This window comes from Mercenaria mercenaria, chromosome 17 (assembly GCF_021730395.1).
Source record: "Mercenaria mercenaria strain notata chromosome 17, MADL_Memer_1, whole genome shotgun sequence".
Lineage (NCBI taxonomy): Eukaryota > Metazoa > Mollusca > Bivalvia > Venerida > Veneridae > Mercenaria > Mercenaria mercenaria.
The window spans coordinates 33,426,595-33,448,047 of NC_069377.1; the positions used below are offsets into that span (position 1 = coordinate 33,426,595).

Below are 21,453 nucleotides of genomic sequence, written 5' to 3' on the forward strand. Positions count from 1 at the left end.
TTAGATGACCAGGTAATTAGAAATTAAAGTTACTATTAAAAAGTTCAAAGTTCAGCAAAAACAATGATATATAGATTGCTAGTATAAGTTAAGGGAAAGCATACTTTTAGCGATTCTTAAAATGTAACGTCATTCTTCCAAAATATGCTAAATTTCAATCATACCTACTTCAAACATGTTTTTCATAAAAATATTCTATCAATTTTATATTGACATTCTTTAGTTACATGTAATACAACTATATACTTATTTATCAACAAACCTCTAACTTGTAAGATGTGTTACATTGAATTTTACATTACATTTTACGTTACCAAACATACAAATTATATTGTATGTCTTCATTTTCTTTTAAACATACTTTATCAGTTAAAAAAACAACAATATAATTCTGTTCTCAACAGTATAGTTTTGCATTTCAAACTGAAGGTTTAACTTAAAACACGTATAAATATATCAAATTAAGTTACAATTTACGTTACCGAACAAACTATCTATATCTCTTGTGTTCTGTTACCTTAAATATACTGTAGCACTTAGAAAAGGCATATCTATAATTCAATCAAAATAAGTTTTAACATTGCTTTGCACTTTAACTTTAAACCCATGTATTTAAAAACAGTCTACGTTACAATTTACGTCGTACGTTACCTAACATATAAGCTATACATTTTCATGTATTCTGTATTGTGAACATATACTTTATCTTTGAAAAATAGCAAACTAACAATGATTTATTTTTTTAAATATTTTGCTTTCAATTCTAAACACATTCTAGAACCTAATTTACATGGTCCATGATTACATCTTCACGAGAACACTACGCACCCAAACATTTTTAAACAATTGATATATATATATATATATATATATATATATATATATATATATATATATATATATATATATATATAGCTATTTAAGCACATTGTAGTGACATACTTATAATATATACAGACATTGCCCGACACAGTGCTCTATAAAGATGCTAAATTTGAAACAGGCATATCACGATATTTAGAAATCTTGTGCATGTTTATGCACACAGATTTTACATTTTGTTAACTGCTATATGTTGTAACTGTGATTGTTTTGAATGTACAGTAGATTCATTCATCAACATAGACTTCATCCAACATGTTGTCAATCTCAACTGTATCCTTAAGTAGATATACCATGTACATGTATCTTCTATGGAGCCGGTATCCAGTAATGGTCATGACTGGAATACTGTGACTTTCTTTAATACGGTATGTATATATTGATGGTAGTTCAATAAGACAATTATAGGAACTTCCTCAAAATAGGATATTCTGCAAGTGAAATTAATGTAACTCTAGTAGGTAAAGTAAAGTGCAATAGATTAACCAGTCTGAAGGCAAGTTCTTACAAAACTAACTCTTTTGATGGCAAATATGGGACTTTAAACTTTTATGGGTGAATTCCGTTACCAATTGACAAGTTTATGCCAGACAGAGGCCCTATTTGATTTCCAGTCATTTGAACCTCAACTGGTTTCTAGAGAACCTAAGGTCGGAGACAAATAACACTGGGAATATTGTTACTAAAAGTCAAGCCACATATCTTCAGTGTCAGACTGCAGTCTCTAAAACTGATGGTAGATATGGCTGCGCTGCCTTTATTTAACCACAACATCCTTTGTACTAAGTTGAAACACGAGTCCCTTCCAGATGGGTATTGGTATTTCGGGACCTGTTGCGGGACCTGTCTGGTTTAAGCAATAGAGATTCTTGGGCTGGAGGTCTAGGAAAGGGACTTCGGATCTTGGATCATTTACTTTAGATCCTCGTTTAGATATGTGTCAGAAGAGGCAAAGCCCAGTCCGGCAATAGACGCAGAAAATGTGTCCATTTGTTTGAAGTCTTCCCAGCTTCCTGGGTATCCCAGGTTTATCCTTGTGAAAGATGCAGAAGCTATGTCCATCCGTCCACCAAACTTTCAAGAAAACCAAAGTTTCTCAGATTTGTATGTTTTGCTAGGTATCTTGACTGTGTTTTAGAAATTTAGGTCAGAATGAGTATCCCATAGTACACATTAGTATGGGTATTCCAGCACGGTAATAATTTGGTACATTTCTCCGTGCAACCCAAGAGTTTATGAACTAATGCAGTATGTGTATCACCTGGCATACATTAGTGTCAGTATTATGGTACTTGCTCTGGATATCCCAGGGCCTTAATAATTTGGTATTTTTTCCAGGCATCCCGGAAGTTTATGAACTTGGGTCAGGGTATCCCATTACCTTAAGTTTTGTTATTATAAGATATGTGTGGAATAACTACTTCAGTATAGTAACTGACCATCCATTGGGGAATCTCGTCTGTTTTAAGAAGGAAGTACTTGTGGTCTGCTTCGCATTAGATGTATAATCGTTATTGGCAAAACCTCCATGTTAATTATCTGTGGGGAGTGTGGTGAGAATGCTGTTAATGGTTACCAAGGTCACTGTCAGAGGTCAAAGGAGAAACAGCAAATCAGCGAGGAGGATCGACATCACATGGCTAGGAGTATCAATCGTTTACGAGGAGTATCTCCTCTCGACCAGACTCTATTGAATGCAGTCGTATTTATCATCAACAACCGAAATCTAAGGCCATCTGCCTTTTAGAGTTAGAAACCTCTTCCGCCCCTAATAAGAGTGTCGACCCTGGTATAGTGAATACCATTTTCACTTCAAGCTTAATGTCACACTTAGTCGTCAGAGGTCATACATTAGGACTAATATTGCTTCGCACTGTGGAGTCTATGTTATTTAATTATACTAATGATAATTATGATATGCAGTCATACTGGTACATTCAAAGAGCTATATATTCTTAATATACATTTAAATAATATTTCTAATGAATTATAAATTATTTGATAATGTTGTTCATGTCTGGTGATGTTTGTTTATAGTCCAATGTATAATTTTTTTAAAATCCTAACCATATAGATAAAACCAAAATTTTAATTTTTTTTTCTTTAACACATACTTCGGAAAGGTAACGTATCATATGTGACGTATTAAATAAGCTAACTCTAGGGGCAGTTTTATTATATATAAATTTAATTACTGAACTGTGTTTTGGCCATTATCAGTATTTTACAACTTAAAAAATCATCATTGTTGATATATTTCTATGTTCTAGTAATTTCAAAAAGAGTAACGTAAAGTACGGATAATACATAACATCTGTTCACCTAAAATGATAAGAACATATGATAATTGCAATTTTAAATACATAAACATATGTAAGTGTCTTGTTTATTACGATTAATTGTACAACTGGCATGTTTATAATATTAAATTAATATAAATGGTGAATTAAATGAAAATTTGCATGGTAACGTATTTTAAATCTCCATAACTCGTAAAAGCCCCAACGGAAACTTGCAAACTTTTGTCTGTGAATGCCAACTACCATAAGGTTTAAGAAAATCATAGTGTTGAAAATTCCCCCTGAGGGGGGCGGGGGGGGGGGGAGCAGGGTCAATTGTCAGCTCAAGGTCTATAACTGATAAAATATAGGAGCAGATTTATCATTTCTTAATTATAACATACTCATTTAAAAACTCCGTTAAGTATTAGTGGAAATTGAAATACCAATATTTGTCCATCGTGTGTGTGGCGTAATTTGCGGTGTTTCATGCATGCCTTTGCGTTTAAAATGTTAGTCTTTTCACGACGATATTTTCAATTTGACGTATGTATTAAAAAGATTATTAAATCTGCATCGGAATTATGCACTCGTTTCTTTCCGGAATAATATTGTTCTCCTAGAGCCGCGCAATATTTCCGCTGCAGAACACATGCATTTTCTCGAGACAAATCCAATAATACATAACTATTGACGTTTCCGGTTCCACTGTAACTTAACGAGGGGTATAAACGAGTATGTACAATCATTCCGTTTTGAAACTTCCTCTGTTGAAAAACATGTTTGACGAAACGTCAAAATGGCGCATAATTTCAACGGTCGGCTTGAATGTTGCCGTGTAGAAGCGACAATTTTAGAGATTTCGAAATAGTTTTTACGTGTAATCTTCTAAAAGGATGATACTATTTGCCACTTTCATTTCAGCACTTTGTGGTAGCGGCCATCTTAAAATTAATGTAAACCTTTCCGAATCCTTTAATAATATGTTTTGTCTGCGTAAAGGATCTGTTGCTGCAGTCAGTTAGAATGCTTCTGCCGCTTGATAACATCACACAGAACAATAATGAACTTAAAAAGTGTTATAGTTTATTTGATTGTATGTATAACTGCCGTGTTAAGTCTACACATAAAGTATGTTGCATTTACCAAAAACATCATGAAATGCTCATTACTTAACGGAAATTAACGGGAAAAAAGTTATGATCAAAATAATGAAATGCAACTAGGTTGTGTGCGTCTTTTTTTACATTAAAAGACGTCTTACGTCTTTTTCGTTTACTCAGCCTCTTTTTCCCACGCTGAGAATAAAGTGTGTTGCAAAACTCACATTCACAGTGATAAGCATTTAGAGTTAAAAGAATATGCCTGCTTTTCTTAAATTTGGAATATTTTAGACAATATTCACATTTCACGTCAAAATATAACAAGAGATCACAGAGTGATCTTGGCGCCCACCAATGTGCCATTTTTGAGTGTTCCAAATTTCAAGACTTACTGACTAGCTCAAGGTCAAATTTCATTTCCGTACACAACACTGTGCATGTGGTCCAAATTCGAAAGTTGTAGCTTGAGAAATGTGAAAGTAGGTCACTAGATCAATTTCAAGAACAAAGTTCTTTGTACACAAAACTATGCATGTGCATCAAGTTTGAAGGCTGTAGTTTGAGAAATTTGAAAGTAGGTCACTAGTCAATCTTAAGGTCAGTTTATTTTGGTACAAAAAACTATGCAAGTGGTCCAAATTTGAAGGCTGTAGCTTGGGAAATGTGAAAGTAGGTCACTAGGTCAATGTCAAAGTTTGTTTCGGTACACAATCCTATGCATGTGGTCTAAATTTAAAGCCTGTAGCTACATAAATGTGAAAGTAGGTCACTAGGTCAATCTTAAGGTCAAAGTTCATTTCGGTACACAAAACTATGCAAGTGGTCCAAATTTGAAGGCTGTAGCTCGAGAAATGTGAAAGTAGGTCACTAGGTCAAAATCAAGGTCAAATTTTATTTCGGAACACAGAACTACGCATGTGGTCCATATCTGAAGCCTGTACCTTCAAAAATGTGAAAGTAGGTCATTAGGTCAATGTAAAGGTCAAAGTTTGTTCGGTACACAAAACTATGCAAGTGGTCTGAATTTGAAGGCTGTAGCTCGAGAAATGTGAAAGTAGGTCATTAGGTCAAAATCAAGGTCAAATTTTTTTCGGAACACAGAACTATGCATGTGGTCCAAATTTGAAGCCTGTACCTTCAAACATGTGAAAGTAGGTCACTAGGTCAAGGTAAAGGTCAAAGTTTGTTTCGGTACACAAAACTGTGCATGTGGTCCAAATTTGAAGGCTGTAGCTTGAGAAATGTGAAAGTAGGTCACTAGGTCAAAATCAAGGTCAAATTTCATTTCGGATCACAAAACTATGCATGTGGTCCAAATTTGAAGCCTGTACCTTCAAAAATGTGAAAGTAGGTCACTAGGTCAATGTCAAGGTCAAAGTTTTTTTCAGTGCTCAAAACTATGCATGTGGTCCAAATTTGAAGGCTGTAGCTACAGAAATGTGAAAGTAGGTCACTAGGTCAATACCAAGGTCAACTCATGTCAAGGTTCATCTTACCACTCAAAACCATACATGTGGTCCAAATTTGAATGTTGTAGGTTACTGACAAGAAGATTTTAAAAGCTTTTCCCTATATAAGTCTATATGAACCATGTGACCCCCAGGGCGGGGCCATATTTGACCCTAGGGGGATAATTTGAACAAACTTGGTAGAGAACCACTAGATGATGCTACATAACAAATATCAAAGCCCTAGGTTTTGTGGTTTGGGCAAGAAGATATTCAAAGTTTTTCCCTATATAAGTCTATGTAAACCATGTGACCCCTGGGGCAGGGCCATATTTGACCCTAGGGGGATAATTTGAAAAATCTTAGTAGAAGACCACTAGATGGTGTCACATACAAAATATCAAAGCCCTAGGCCCTATGGTTTTGAACAAGAGGTTTTTCAAAGTTTTTCCCTATATAAGTCTATATAAACCATGTGACCCCCGGGGTGGGGCCATATTTGACCCCAGGGAAATAATTTGAATCATCTTGGTAGAGGACCACTAGATGATGCTTCATACCAAATATCAAAGCCCTAGGCTCTGTGGTTTTGGACATTAAGATTTTCAAAGTTTTTCCCTATATAAATCTATGTAAATTATAGAAATAAACAAAGGGCCATAACTCACTAAAAATTGTTGAACCAGTCTGATTTTCAGGGGGACACAACTAGAGTACCAATACATCATTCTGACAAAGTTTGGTCAAAATCCCCCTGGTAGTTTCTGAGGAGATGCGATAACGAGAAATTGTTAACGGAAGGACTGACGGACGGAAGGACGTCGGACCACGGACGCAGAGTGATTTGAATAGCCCACCATCTGATGATGGTGGGCTAAAAATTGCCCCACTTCCCGGTGATATTGATTCCATACTTACTCAAAACAAACAAATATCTTCTAGATTTATAACGCAGAAAAGGAACAAAAGGAAACAAATCATACTTTCTATGATGACTGTTGTTTATTCTTATATCTGTCTGTGAATTTAAGGTATTGATGTAACAATACACTAAATTATCTGATGCATTCAAAAGATATCAGAATGTAGGGAGATGAAAGAATGCACTAGAATCTACGTTACTATTGTATACGTTTTCAATTGAAGAAGTTTTGCCACTGACAAAATAATACTAGATGTGTGTCCATAGGACACAGGTGCCCCCACTCCTGCCACTGTAACATGGTTTTATGACTCAGGTTAAATAATTTTTAAGATGTTTGCAACACAAACTTTTAAGACACTTATGTGTATTTTTCACTTAGTTAGTCATAACTCTGGCCTAGCTTAGTAAAATCCTTAAGAGAACACTTCACAGGCTATAAAACAATCTTCTAATGTTTTATGATTCTAGGTCAAGTACATTTTAACATACATGTTTCACAAACTTTTTTTTGAGTAAGTCTGGACAAGATGTCTGGTATTGTGTAATGAAAAAACTTAAAAAAACAAAATAAGTCATGGGCCATAACTCCTACACGACTGAATGAATCCGGACGCGAAACCCCAGGTGCACAACTGCACATGCTGACCAACATTCCTGTAAACTTCGGTGACTCTAGGTCAAATACTTTTGGAGCTACGCGCGATACAACATTAAAATGACCAATTTTTACTAAGTCAGGGGACATAACTCCTACACGACTGAATGAATCCAGACGCAAAACCCCAGGTGCACAACTACACATGCTGACCAACATTCCTGTAAAGTTTTGTGACTCTACGTCAAATACTTTTGGAGCTAGGCGCGACACAACACTAAAACGACCAATTTTTACAAAGTCAGGGACCATAACTCCTACACCACTGAATGAATCTGGACGCGATACCCCAGGTGCACAACAACACATGCTGACCAACATTCCTGTAAAGTTCCGTGACTCTACGTCAAATACTTTTGGAGCTAGGCGCGACACAATATTCTCGGAAGGACGGACGGACAAGAGCAAATCTATATGCCCCCACCACTCATGGGGTGGGAGGGGCGGGGGGGGACATAAAAATGTACACAATCAAATGCAATTATTTTACTTATAACGTAAAACTAATTCAGACAGCAATCAGCAAATATTTTCATTTTTCTTCTAAGAACCATGCAAACTATGTTATTCTGATAGAGTTCAAACATTTTCAAAATATTTATATGCGCTCTTCACAGCGTCTTTGTAATAAAAAATAACACATATACATAAATATAAGTGAAACATAATGTCACCTAAAGCTTTTTTTCTGTATACACAACAGAACCGAACCCCACCTATTGAACGCGAAATACGTGTAGTTCGTTGCTATCTGCTACAAACAGCTTGCGTTGTTTCCTATCGAAGCTTACTGCTTGTGGACAATTTAAGCCATGTGCTTTAGAGACAACTTCTCCAAGAAAAGCCCCGTCATATCCTAGTTGTACAACATTTCTCGATGTAATACCACTCACAAACACATTACCATTTCCGTCTGTACATACTCCCCAGGCACTCTTCAGTTCTTGGCCAGAATATTTCCAGATAACATTACCGTCTATGTCGATAGTTACCAAACCTTTTGTATCATCAGCCATGTAAATTGTCTTACCGTTATCACTCAAGCAAATCTCACGAATGTTTTGAAACATGTTATTTCCTGATCTGTCTTTTTGTATTGTCCTCAGAAGCTCTCCATTGATCGTATAGATATAAACCGTAGTTGAATAACATATCACCAGTTGGCCATCTATAACAACCATACCTCTACAATCATAATTAAACTTCAGTGAACGTGTAGGCGCCAGCTCATTCTTGGTGGAAACAAACTGTACTGTTTTATTGTAAAAGCTTACCGCTGCTTCCACACTACTAATCCTGCAAATAGATCGAGGTGAGGTGGACATCTTCATTGAATCTCGCACTCTGTAAGTTTCACAGTCAGCAAGTTTTATTTTCTTGTTGTCAAAGTCTGCTAACAAAATATCGCCAGAGTCAAGTATACAAGAAGACCAAATATCACAGGTACTGACGTCGTCATTCAACTTTACATTGTAGCTTTGCTTGCTTTGAACTTCGTAAAGCCCGTGCTTCATTAGAAGTGACTTCTTTGCAAGTGATTCAAGATTTCGAAGGAAATGCAGTATCTCTGAATTTCTTTCAAACAATAGACTATCTTTCAGTTTATCTGTAGTTCGTGATCCGGCCTTTTTCATATCTGATATTTTTTTCTCGGATTTCTTCATATTAACAAACTGTTGCGACGGATTCCTCTGTGATGATTCCATTTCGGCTTTACATGTAGTAAGTTTATCGAGAGTATCCTGTATATTCTTCAATTCTTCTCGAAATTCTTGATCCTGTTTACCGCATTTCCCTTCTACTTCAGCGACAGAAGCTTGTTCCAGTCGATCTAAAACTTCGTTAACTTCCTTCCTAAATGCTTTGATTTCTTTTAACAAGACAACCTTTGTTTTTTTATTATCTTCTATATCTTTCTGTTTCTTTTTCATCAAGTTATCCATTTCAAAAATTGCTTTGCCCATCTCATCATTCATCTTTCTGATACTTTCAGCCTGTTTAGTCGTTTCCACATACTCGGGAATGTAGTGGATATCTTGACATGGCCTAATGAAAGCAAAATAATAATGATTTAGTATATCATACAGCTGAGCCTGCCTTAGTAGCCACCTGCATTAAGCAATCACTTGCCTTAACAATCAGACAACTAACTTCTAAAACGGTTCCAATTTCAACTTAAGCAGTCAACTGCTTTAATCATTCATAGTGTGTTTGTTTCCTAGGCTGGCTGCTTAACACAGATTTGACAGCAATAATCTAATCAAATATAGGACAGAATCTTGATTTAAAACTACAAAATGTTTTCAGTTCCAGTTATTTTCTATAAAAATAGTTATCAAATGCAATTAAGAGTCACAGTAAATAATTTGTTTTTTAAAAGTGCATAGTTAATGCATGAAATCGTAGCCAACGCTTACAAAATGTTACTTTTGTTACTACAGCTTAAATTAGTTAAAAGAAAATTTTGAAGTATCTACCCATTTAAGAATGTTGTGTGTGTGTGTCACGATTAAAGTAAAACATTTATTTACTTATTGAAATCAATAATTATTTTTCATCCCTATTTTGAAAACGAAAGTAGTCATAATAAAGCAGACATGACATCAGAATGAGTCATGATCTGCACAAATAAAATTGGTTAGATACTAAAGTTAATTAAAAAACAGAAAATGTGAAAATATTCGCCCTTTATCAACCCTTAAGTGTCCGATATCTAATTACACTGAAAGGATGGATAAGAGAATCTTATTTTGAAAACGAAAGTAGACATACTTATGATTGATCGTAAAGCAGACATTACAACCAACCGTGTCATGATCAGCACAGAACATGTCCACGAGCTTCAATGAGTGAACTTTGCATCGCTCTGTCGGCACCGACGGCAATTCCTTGCTGTCTGTTCTACTTGCATTTCCAAACTTTGACCTTTCAACCAATGTATGTCCAGCTAGGACAGAAAAACTATTGTGACTTTTAACACAAGTTACACACAGATACTCCTGACAGTTCACACAATACTTCACTGCCTCACTATTCTTGTCTTGTTTGTTACATGGAGAACATAAATAGTCAAACAGTTCATCCGATGCGTCCGATGTACTCCCCTTGGTCGCCATTTTTTACACGATAACTCTGCTGCAACTGATAAGATTGACAAACAAGACATGTGCATTGATCTCCCTTTCATTTCTAATTTTAGTATTAATTAATCTAAGATAATATTCCCTTTACTAGTAAATGATGTTTTAAACTGGAGCATCCTCTTAAGGCAAGTATATCTACAAATAAATAAATAAATAAATAAATAAATAAATAAATAAATAAATAAATTGACTGGGATGACAACTATAAAATATCAGATCATAAAATAAGTCATCGAGTAAGGCTAATAAGAAGGTATAAATGCATGCATGCTTTGCGCAGTAGTACACTTTTGTGTGAAAATGTCTTCTCCGTCGGACTATTATTCTAAAACAAGAGTGTCATGATAGCCCTATATCGTTAAGCTGAATGTCACTGCTTATTTAACAGAGCAGATTTTCAAAGCTTTCCATAGAGACATATAGGGAAAACTAGACACGTTCCCGGTAGGATTTTTTTAAGACAATCAAGATGGCTTTTAACAAATGTGGTACAGAAACCTATAAGGAAATTTCCCGTGATTTAAAAATCGGCCGGGGGGTTATTTGAAAATTGTTCTAATTTTTAGATTTTGCGGTCATCTTTTGATGAATCTGTATAATTTGTCACCTAATACATATTTATGTAAAATTATTTTAAAACCTGGCCAGAAGTTTTTTTGATTTTTGATAATGTTTTTAAAGTACATACGTAGGCTATAGTGCAAAGTGATCACACCCTCTGGCTGCCATGTTATGTGACAAAACTTAATTTGAACAATTTCTGTGGATAGTAACTCGAGCACCATCCTTGTGAAATCTTTAAGACTGGCTAGCAGTTTCTGACAAAATTATTTGTTTCCACGAGGAACAATCAATTGTAGGATCATTTTCGTGAAAATATTTTACAGAATTATTTTAAAATCGGACCAGCGGTTTAGGTTAAGGAGGAGCTTTTGTTTGAAGAGTTTTCTATTCTCAGCGCTGGCGTCAATGTTGTCTTGAGGAAATGTAACAGTTTGAACAGTCTTTGTGAAGGGCCGTTAGTGTAGAATTCTTTTAAAATCGCACCAGCAGTCTCTGGCTATAAGATTTTGAAGTATACATTATGAAAATGACGAATAATGACGGTGGCCATTATTTTTGAAGAATCCGAAATTATAATCTAAAAATCTCAATAAAGAGTCATACAGGAAGGAAGTGGCTAGGGGTCCGGTAACCGGACCTCTAGACCCGGAGTCTAGATGTCCGGTCACCGGACCTCTTGACAACCCATACAGGACATGCTAGAGGTCCGGTAATCAATATGAAAACTGAGAATTGACAAAAAAGAGCATACTATATTTTATCTTTAAAACGGGAGATTTCAAAAGCTTGTTCTTGTATTTTTCTCGTTCTTTTAAATACATGGCAAGTCACAGGAAACATAATTATTTAATAATTCTTTAATCCCGGGAAAATACGATCGCAAATTCGAGAATTAATTAATAGCAATTTGTACGCCGTAATCGGAAGCTTCTATTTTTTCTTGTTTTTCTCGGGACTGATGAATGAAAACAAAGAAGAATATTTTATAGCTCTTTATTGATAGAAATAATAAACTTAACGTTTTCTTCAGTATCTAAGACAAGATTTTGCTCATGAATTTTTGAACTCGTTTTACTGCTTAAGTAAATAAATAACGGTGGCTACTGGAAATCGCTTTAAATATTCATATTCAATATGCATCGAATACAGGAATTCTTTGTGTATTAACCCAGCAGACGTTTAAAGTTTCAACTACAAAAAATGTATTTGCTTATAGGAAAAAGTAGGCACGGCATTTTGTTGTTTTGTTACGAAACGCAACCGAATTTGAAGGATCATAGTATTTTACAATCTGGCATACAACGTCTGACAAGAAGATATTCGCGGGTTTCTTCCTTACTGTTGCTGTTGCAACCTGAGGATTTTTTTAAGAAACTTAACTAGAATTCTATCCAAGGAAAATCCCTGCGAAGTTTCATTTGTCTACAGTTGTAGAGAAAGTTGAACGTAAATTTGACACACTTTATAATACCCAATCAGGATAATATTGATAAATACGAGTTGGGAGGACATTATCCTGTGTCTGAGAGTTTCGCAATTTATATGTTATACTTACACTACACGAAAATGCAAGAAACCTAGTATTTGTTTTATTTCTTTTTATCTTTCTTCTTATATCATCTTCATTTGTTTTTATGTCTTTACATTAAATTTCACTTTTTTTTCAGATAACTTGATTTTTCAAATCACTGCACTGCGTTTCACTATCATTTCTTCTTGATATAACTTGATTCTTTATTTAATTGTTACTACACAACTTATGGTTGTGTTCAGAATCACTGTGAACCTTTGATGGTTACAATTAAGGGATCCTAAAATGTGTTCTCTTACTGAATTTATTTAAAGAATACATGCTCCATGCCAATAAAAAGGTTGAAAGTATTTAAACGCCCTACCTGATTGGAAAATATACCTGTTCTGAAAATAATACACTCTTGAGTCACAAAAAAACTGTTAATCGAATACTTCCTTGTTATCTCGAAAACCCGAGCTTTAACGTAACGCCTATCAGAGTAGATCAGGAACAAAGAGGAACTGTCATGATATTGGATTTTTATTCCGTTTCTTTTTTAAATAAAATGTAGATTACTACATAAATCTTCTACACAAATGTAGTTCGTAATACGTCACTTACAGCAAGAGAGTCATCTTACATGGATTTTTCCAGCACCGGTAAAAATATATGAAATCCCCGTCTGGTATGCAAGAAAAAAACGGGTTGGGGGGGGGGGGGGTGTAGTGAGCAATGAGCTTTCGCATTTTGATATTTAATTGATTACTTCATTTTTTTATCTTAATCATATGTGATGGCTTTTAGTTTCATATGTAAGAAAATACAAGCATATCTTTTTAAAGAAGAAAAGAAAAACACAATTAGGTCGGTCTACAAGTTATCTCAACATCGTATTTGCAATTCAGATTTTAGAATAATTCCCGTTTTGAAAACTTCAAATAAAACTGACCATTAGAAAATAGTTTTGCTTAATTCATCCAGTCAAAAATTACCTCCATCCCTCATGTCGGACCGAATGACACACTGGTGGGAGCGTTCGCCCGTCAATCGAGCAGTCATAGGTGTGGTACAGTCACTCTATCCGTGCCTAATATTTTTCAATGGGGCAGTTGTAAGTTACTGTAGAAAAAGTGTTGTGCTTGTAAAAAAAAATGTTGACGTAAACCCCAAAACAAACAATAATTATTCCCGCTTAATTCTGACTTTTAAGTTGGTCGAAATATGCATAGTCAAACCGACATGTCATAATGTTATATTGGAACGTAATTCTATTCATTCCGTAAAGTACCGTTATATATACCCGAGATCTTGGAACATTCTTTTGTAGGGATCTTGGAACGATCATAGATCATCAACAAAAGAATGTTCCAACAAAATGTAGCTAACGTCAGACGTTAAGTGTACGGACATGAAATAAGTAAGTTATTGCACTTATGCATTTGATAACCATTAACTGTGTTGGACTTACGCCGTTTCTCAACAACCTTCAATTATGTCACGGCGGTCTGCTTACACAACCTGTCTTTATAGTTTCTAACCAGTTGGCACTCTCCGCAAGAAATTGACAACTTTCCCACTTCATGGAGCACTGTAGCTGGTCGGGCTCGAGCTAACATCTCCGGATTCCGGGAAAAATGTATTTAAATACTTATGAAACAATTGAAACGGACTGAAACCATATAATAATGCAACAAGCCGTTCAATAAAGGCTGCAAATAAATTTCACAAACAGACAATGTGAAATTGGTTGAAAAACACGTGAAAAGACGTAACGTTTTAACTGTGCTTAAACTTCCCAATGTTGATAGCATCGTACCGTGAAAATGAACTCGGTAGTCAAGGAATTTTATAATCTAATTTTGTTCAAAACATTTCAGGAAGATTACAGAAAATTAAAAAAATCTATGGAGGAGAGAACGAGCAGTAAAATATTTAATACGAAGTATCTTTTTTTTTATTACGCTTTAATTTGTGTGTAACATGCATTCATACAAGTGTGACAATAAAAATCGGAACGAAATCGGAAAATGGCTTGCAAAATTAGAACAAACTCAAAATGAAATTTATGTTCTTATAAACACTTTTCTGATTAACTTATTTTACCCTAAAATACGAACAGGTGTTTGTGAAATTTTGATGCTCAAAATCTGCTCGTGAAAATGTGGGTAGGGGAAAATTTAAGATAATACAGTAAATACGAAATCGGAGACACGGGTATTTTTGGCTCATTTTACAGTAAAATATATCTATATGATAATTTTAGTTTTTTAAGAAAATCTATAGGACAGCTTTTTACACACTATTCTTAGTCATTCCGCTCGAAAACAATAATTTCGTACAAAGGTTTTGGCAAATAGTCGGAGAACATATTTGAAAATTACATCATCGTATAGGTTTCAACGGACTTGTAATAATAAAAGAAAAAAGAACTTTTTTGAATTGAATGGATGCCCCGAAACTAAATTAACAAGGCAGTCTGAAAGACAGCTAAATCCCCCGCCACTGCTATAGATAGTGAAAGGATAAACCTTTGATTTTAGCTGTGACCTTGACCTTGAACTGACATGGCTGACTCATGAATTCTGCACAACATCTTGATGAGGTGATCATTTGACCAAAGTTTCATGAAAATCCTTCAAGGGGTTTAGGAGATACAGAGCTGAAACCTTTGACCTTCAGTTGTGACCTTGACCTTGAGTTGACATGGCTGACTCATGAGTTCTTGATGAGGTGATCATTTGACCCAAGTTTGATGAAAATCCTTCAAGGGGTTAAGGAGATACAGAGTGGACACCAAATCGAAGGCTCAAACCTTCGACCCTTAGTTGTGACCTTGACCTTGAGCTGGCATGGTTGACTCATAATTTCTGCACATCGTTCTGATGAGGTAATCATTTGACCCAAGTTTTATAAAATTCCTTCAAGGGGTTTAGGAGATATAGAGTGGACACGAAATGGAAGGCTCAAACCTTTGACCTTCAGTTGTGACCTTGACCTTGAGCTGACATGGCTGACTCATAAGTTCTGCACATCGCCTTGATGAGGTGATCGTTTGACCCAAGTTTGATGAAAATCCTTCAAGGGGTTTAGGAGATATAGAGCGGACACAAAATGGAAGGCTCAAACCTTTGACCCTAAGTTGTGACCTTGACCTTGAGCCGGCATGACTGACTTATGGGTTCTGCAAATCGTCTTGATGAGGTGATCATTTGACCCAAGTTTTATAAAATTCCTTCAAGGGGTTTAGGAGATATAGAGCGGACACAAAATGGCAGGCTCAATCCTTTGACCTTGAGTTGTGACCTTGACCTTGAACCGACAAGGCTGACTTATGGGTTCTGCACATCGTCTTGATGAGGTGATCATTTGACCCAAGTTTCATGAAAATCCTTCAAGGGGTTTAGGAGATATGGACCGGACACGATTTTGTTACGGACGGAAGGACAGACGGAAGGACGGATGGAAGGACGGACGGAAGGACGGACACAGACCATTCCTATAATCCCTCCGCCACGGCGGGGGATTAATAACCGTAAAAACGGCAACGTCACAACTATTTAGGGCAAGACTAAAACGTGATTTTTCGACGCCATTTGCGTAAACTTTTTGAAGTGTGCAGTTGACCTTTTTAATAATTGTAAATCGGGTGAAGATCAGCTTTTGCTATTATTTGAACATGTTATCAAGGATGCAACTTGTTTTTGAAATTCCCGCTCATTACTCATAATTAGCTGCGCACTGATGAATCAAAAGAGTGTAATAGTTTATTTGATTGTATGGTACAACTGTCGTGGTAATACTACACATAAATTTTGTAGCTTTTACCAAAAAATATCATGAAATGCACGATAAGGAGTGCAGCAATCAAAACTGACTGACAACTTATAGAAAACGTCGGCACGGTCTTTATCTAAAATGATTTAAGTGGGATAACATCTGTACATAAATCGAAATGAATAAATATTATAAAATCAGATGTCATTACTAATCGGAAATTTAAAACGTTATGATAGAAATAATAAAATGTAACTACCTTGTGCGTGTTTTTGTTACATCAGAAGACGTCTGAAGTTATTTTCGTTTACGCGTGTCTGTTTCCCGCGCTGAGAATAAAATGTGTTGCAACATTCGCATTCAACGTAGTTAATAATACTGAATAAAAATAATTTGTTTGTTTATCTTGAATACGGAATAGTCACATTTCACGCGCTTTCAAACTATAACAAAATAAAACACATTGTTTCCAGATGACTGTTGTTTATTCTAATAAATTCCTGTGAATTTAAGATATTGATGTAAAAAGACATCAGTTTATAGGGATCAGCAAGATCAAGGATCATAAGGAAGACGTAATTAATGCAAACATGTTTTGAATTAGAAACGTTTTTCTACTGACATCTTTAGAAATATATATGGTGTAAAATAGATTTAGACATGAGAGGGCAAATATTTCTTTCATCTGTGTACTTTGACCTTTCAACCAATGTATGCCCAGCTAGGACAGAAAAACTATTGTGACTTTTAACACAAGGTACACACAGATACTCCTGACAGTCCACACAATACTTCACTGCCTCACTATTCTTGTCTTGTTTGTTACATGGAGAACATAAATAGTCAAACAGTTCATCCGATGCGTCCGATGTACTCCCCTTTGTCGCCATTTTTTACGCGATAACTCAACTGCTAACTGATAAGATTGACAAACAAGACATGTGCATTAGTCTCCCTTGTATTTCTAATTTTAGTATTAATATTATATATATGCAGGTAGTCCAATCTGGACAGCGTGATAACTTTCTATAAAATATCAGATCATAAAATAAGTCATTCATCTAAGCCAAAAAGCAGGTATAAATACATGCATGCTTTGCGCAGTGGTGCACTTTTTGTGTGAAAATGTCTTCTCTGTCGGACTAAATCATCCTAAAACAAGAGGGTCATGATGGCCTAATATCGCTGACCTGAGTGTCACTGCTTATTTAACAGAGCAGATTTTCAACGCTTTCCATAGAGACATATAGGGAAAACTAGGCACGTTCCCGGTAGAATTTGTAAGACAATCAAGATGGCTTTTAACAAATTTGGTACAAAATCTTCAGAGGAACATTCCTGTGATTTAAAAATCGGCCATAGGGTTGTTTGAAAATTGTTCTAATTTTTAGATTTTGCGGCCATCTTTAATTTGATGAATCACCTAACATACATTAATGTAAAATTATTTTAAAACCTAGCCAGAAGTTTTTGATAAAAATCTTAAGGAGGTAGGTTACCTTAATATTTGTATGTGCGCATGTCCAACCGGAAGCTAACGTGACGATTTACGACGACGTTTACGACAAACTAAATGTGTTTGTATATCCATTCTTCTGGAAAAAAAATCGTGAACCTGTCTCCGATCTGATGCTTCATGGTTTAATAATACAAAAATGATGAATAAATTGCCACAGAAACGCTTCAAAACATTGTTGCCTTAAAATGACGTCACTGACGTCATGGCGTTACGTGTCAGTTACCGCGAAAAATTTATAGCTTTTATTTTGAAAGTACGTAATGCTGTGCATTTTCTTTATTTGAACTATTTTTAAACAGCCATTATTTGCTGAAATATTTTTATGAGTCTTTCGCTTTGAATAATGATTAATATTTTGCTTTTTTATGTAGTTATATTGAAATGTTATGCGGAATGTAAGAAAATAGATGATGGTAACTGATGTTATTGGAATATAGTTGGATGAAAGGTTACTTTTTACGGCCATTTTCAAATAAAAATCAGACAGTTGGATTTGAAATACCTGTTTTTTCGGTGTCTGTCGATAATTTGTTATACTAAAACTAAGCTCTGAACTTGTTCAGATTTCAGTAGAAAATTGTGGTTTCTTAAATTAAATTGATGTTACCATGGAAACGAAACCCGTGACCTATATATCTAAATGTAAAATTCAAAAGCGTTGACACTGGTCTAGTTAAGGAACACAGCTTCGGCTTTTTTTTTTCATTTCAACAATATCCATAAAAATAATAGCAGCATGCAGAACGATTTTTCCATAAAAAATATCAGAAGAGGGGTACTGCTGTAAGTATTTTAAGCTGTGAAATTTGTTTAAATAAATGCAAATAATACGAAAATATAACTTTAATTATAACGTTAGAAATAAGATGTTTTAGAACTACATTTACAAGAAAGATAATTTTATTTAATAATTTTATGAGAAAATTACGATAAAAAGCAAGATATAAGCTATTTCAAACATCTCTGTTGCCATGGTTACTTTAAACTTTAAGAAAATAGGTTACCATGTAAAGTGCTTGGTATTTTGCTAATTATATTACCCCAATATTCCATGTTAGTCGTTAACAGAATGGCACTGAAGCCGTCGGAAAAAAAAACGTTTTCATACATAGTTGTTTAAAAATGAGAGAAACTGCGTTACCATTGAAACACGAGCCCCGCGACATATACATTTTAAGCTTAAATTAGAAAGCTAACGCGCATACTAGTAAAATTATCAATTATGTAGACTTCTACGGATAACAATGAAACCAAAATACACTGAAAAGTGTTAAATATCCGTATTTTTCTTCTTCTTTCAATATAAAATACATTTGAAGGGTCGTGTACTTCAAACCTGAATAAAAATTGTACTTGAAGGGGCAGAGATAAACGAAATTTAGATTGTAGCAGTTAAAACATTAAATTACACGAAATACAAAAATTGCTGCGGTTCAACTAATTTGAATTTACCCTGGTAACAAGGTAACCTACCTCCTTAAAGTGCATGTGTAGGCTGTAGTGCAAAGTGATTATGCCCTCTGGCTGCCATGTTTTGTGACAAATCTAATAAATTTGAACGATATCAGTGGACAGTTACTCGAGCACCATCCTTGTAAATCTTCAAGACTGACTGGCAGTTTCCGACAAAAGTATAAGTTGCCACGGGGAACAATCTTGTAGGATCATTTTCGTGAAATTATTTTACAATCGGACCTGCGGTTTAGGTTAAGAAGGAGCTTTTGAGTTTTCTATTTTCAGCTCTGACGCTAATCTTATCTTGAGCAAATGTGTCTTTGTGAAGGGCAGTTAGTGTAGAATTATTTTTAAATCGGGACAGCAGATTATGAATAATGAAGGTGGACATGATATTTTGACGAATCCGAATAATCTAAAATTCTAAGTAGAGAGTCATGCAGGAATCCTTTGTGTGGAAAATTTCATATTAACCCAGCAGACTTTTAAAGTTTCAATTATTTGCTTATAGGAAAAAGTAAGCACGGCATTTTGTTGTTTTGTTACAAAACGCAACCGAATTTGAAGGATGAAATGATCATTCGAAAGTATTTTGCAATCTGGCATACAACGTCCGACAAGAAGATATTCACGGATTTCTTCTTTACTGTTGCTGTGGCAACCTGAGTTCTGAATGGAATGGATTTTGAACAAACTTAAGCAATATACTATCCAAGGAATATCCCTGCCAAGTTTCATTCGTCTACAGTAGTAGAGAAAGTTTAACGGAAAGCCTAAACACTTAATAATGAGGTTGTCAGATTTCGCTGCAGACCTTAGAACAGACAGCTACATGTAACAGAAGTATTAAAAAGGGCATTTGTTTCAAGTACAGGCAAACCTTTATTACCACTCGGCCACGGAAGCCCCAACACAAGGTTTATCTGCTTACATGTGTAAAAATGAATGATCAGATTGTGACCAGGTATATCTGCTTACATAAGTTACAAAGCATAATAATGAAAATCACATGACTGTTGGAAAGAAATTCTAATATAATTTCCTTATTAACTCACCTGAGCACGAAAATGCATGATCAGATTGTGAAATTTAAAGGTATATCTGCTTACATAAATTACAAAGCATAATGATGAAAATCACGTGACTGTTGGAAAGAAATTCTAATATATTTTCCTTATTAACTCACCTGAGCACGAAGTGCCCAAGGTGAGCTATTGTGACCGGTCATTGTCCGTCGTGTGGTGTGAGTCGCCAGTCAACATTTGCCTTTGTCGACACTCTAGAGGACACATTTATGACCCAGTCGTTATGAAACTTAGTCAGAATGTTTATCTTGATGATCTCTTGGTCAAGTTTGAAACTTAGTTTGGTAAACAACTAGGTCAGTAGGCCAGGTCAGATGAAGACCTTCTTAACACTCTTAGAGACCACATTTTAAGTTTGAAACTCATCAGATTTGGTCAGAATGTTTGTCTTTATGACCTCTGGGTTAAGTTCGAATATATTCATGTAGGTCAAAAACTAGGGTCACAGGGTCAAACCAAAGGAAAAGCTTGTAAACACTTTATAAGCCACATTTATGACCCAATCTTCATGACACTTGGTCACAATGTTTATCTTGATGATCTTTAGGCCAAGTTCGAAATCTGGTTATGTGGGGTCGAAAACTAGGTCAGTAGGCCAGATCAAAGGAAAATCTTGTTAACACACATGACCATATTTTAAGTTTGAAACTTGAGAATTGGTCAGAATGTTTGTCTTCATGACCGGTAAGTCAGCATAGAATCTGGGTCATGTGGGGTAAAAAAATCACCCATTCAAATCAAAGGAAAAGCTTGTTTACACTCTTGAGGCCACATTTATGACCCTATCTTCATGAAACTTGGCCGGAATGTTTATCTTGAAAATTCCGGGGCAGGCCAGTTTTGAAACTGGGTCATGTTGGGTAAAAAACTATGTAACTTGTACCCAAATATTTTGGTAAACATTTATCATTATCTATTAAATCTGATCTAATGTTGGTTTCTTTTGTGGTACTTGAAGCATGACTTTTGTCGTATTTAAGCATGTGGCTTGTTTTGTAATTATGTATATACGAAATCTGTAGCATTTAAGAGAGTGGTGGAAATTCTCCGAGAATCAGGTTTTTAAAACATTTCTAAATTTGATAACAATGTCATTGCACTAACAGTG

The 21,453-nt window shown here is 35.2% G+C and overlaps 2 protein-coding genes across 2 annotated transcripts in view; both read right to left on the reverse strand.

Annotated features, from left to right (window-relative positions):
* The window catches only part of LOC123543277 (E3 ubiquitin-protein ligase TRIM71-like), a 201,560-nt gene that overhangs the window by 17,418 nt on the left and 162,689 nt on the right, over positions 1-21,453 (reverse strand). The window lies entirely within an intron of this gene.
* On the reverse strand, positions 7,764-10,408 carry LOC128549895 (uncharacterized). Its single transcript, XM_053527639.1, has 2 exons — positions 10,065-10,408; positions 7,764-9,338 (listed from the first exon to the last, which is right to left on the reverse strand). The coding sequence occupies exons 1-2, from the start codon at positions 10,406-10,408 to the stop codon at positions 8,009-8,011; spliced, it is 1,674 nt and encodes a 557-aa protein (XP_053383614.1). The 3' UTR covers positions 7,764-8,008.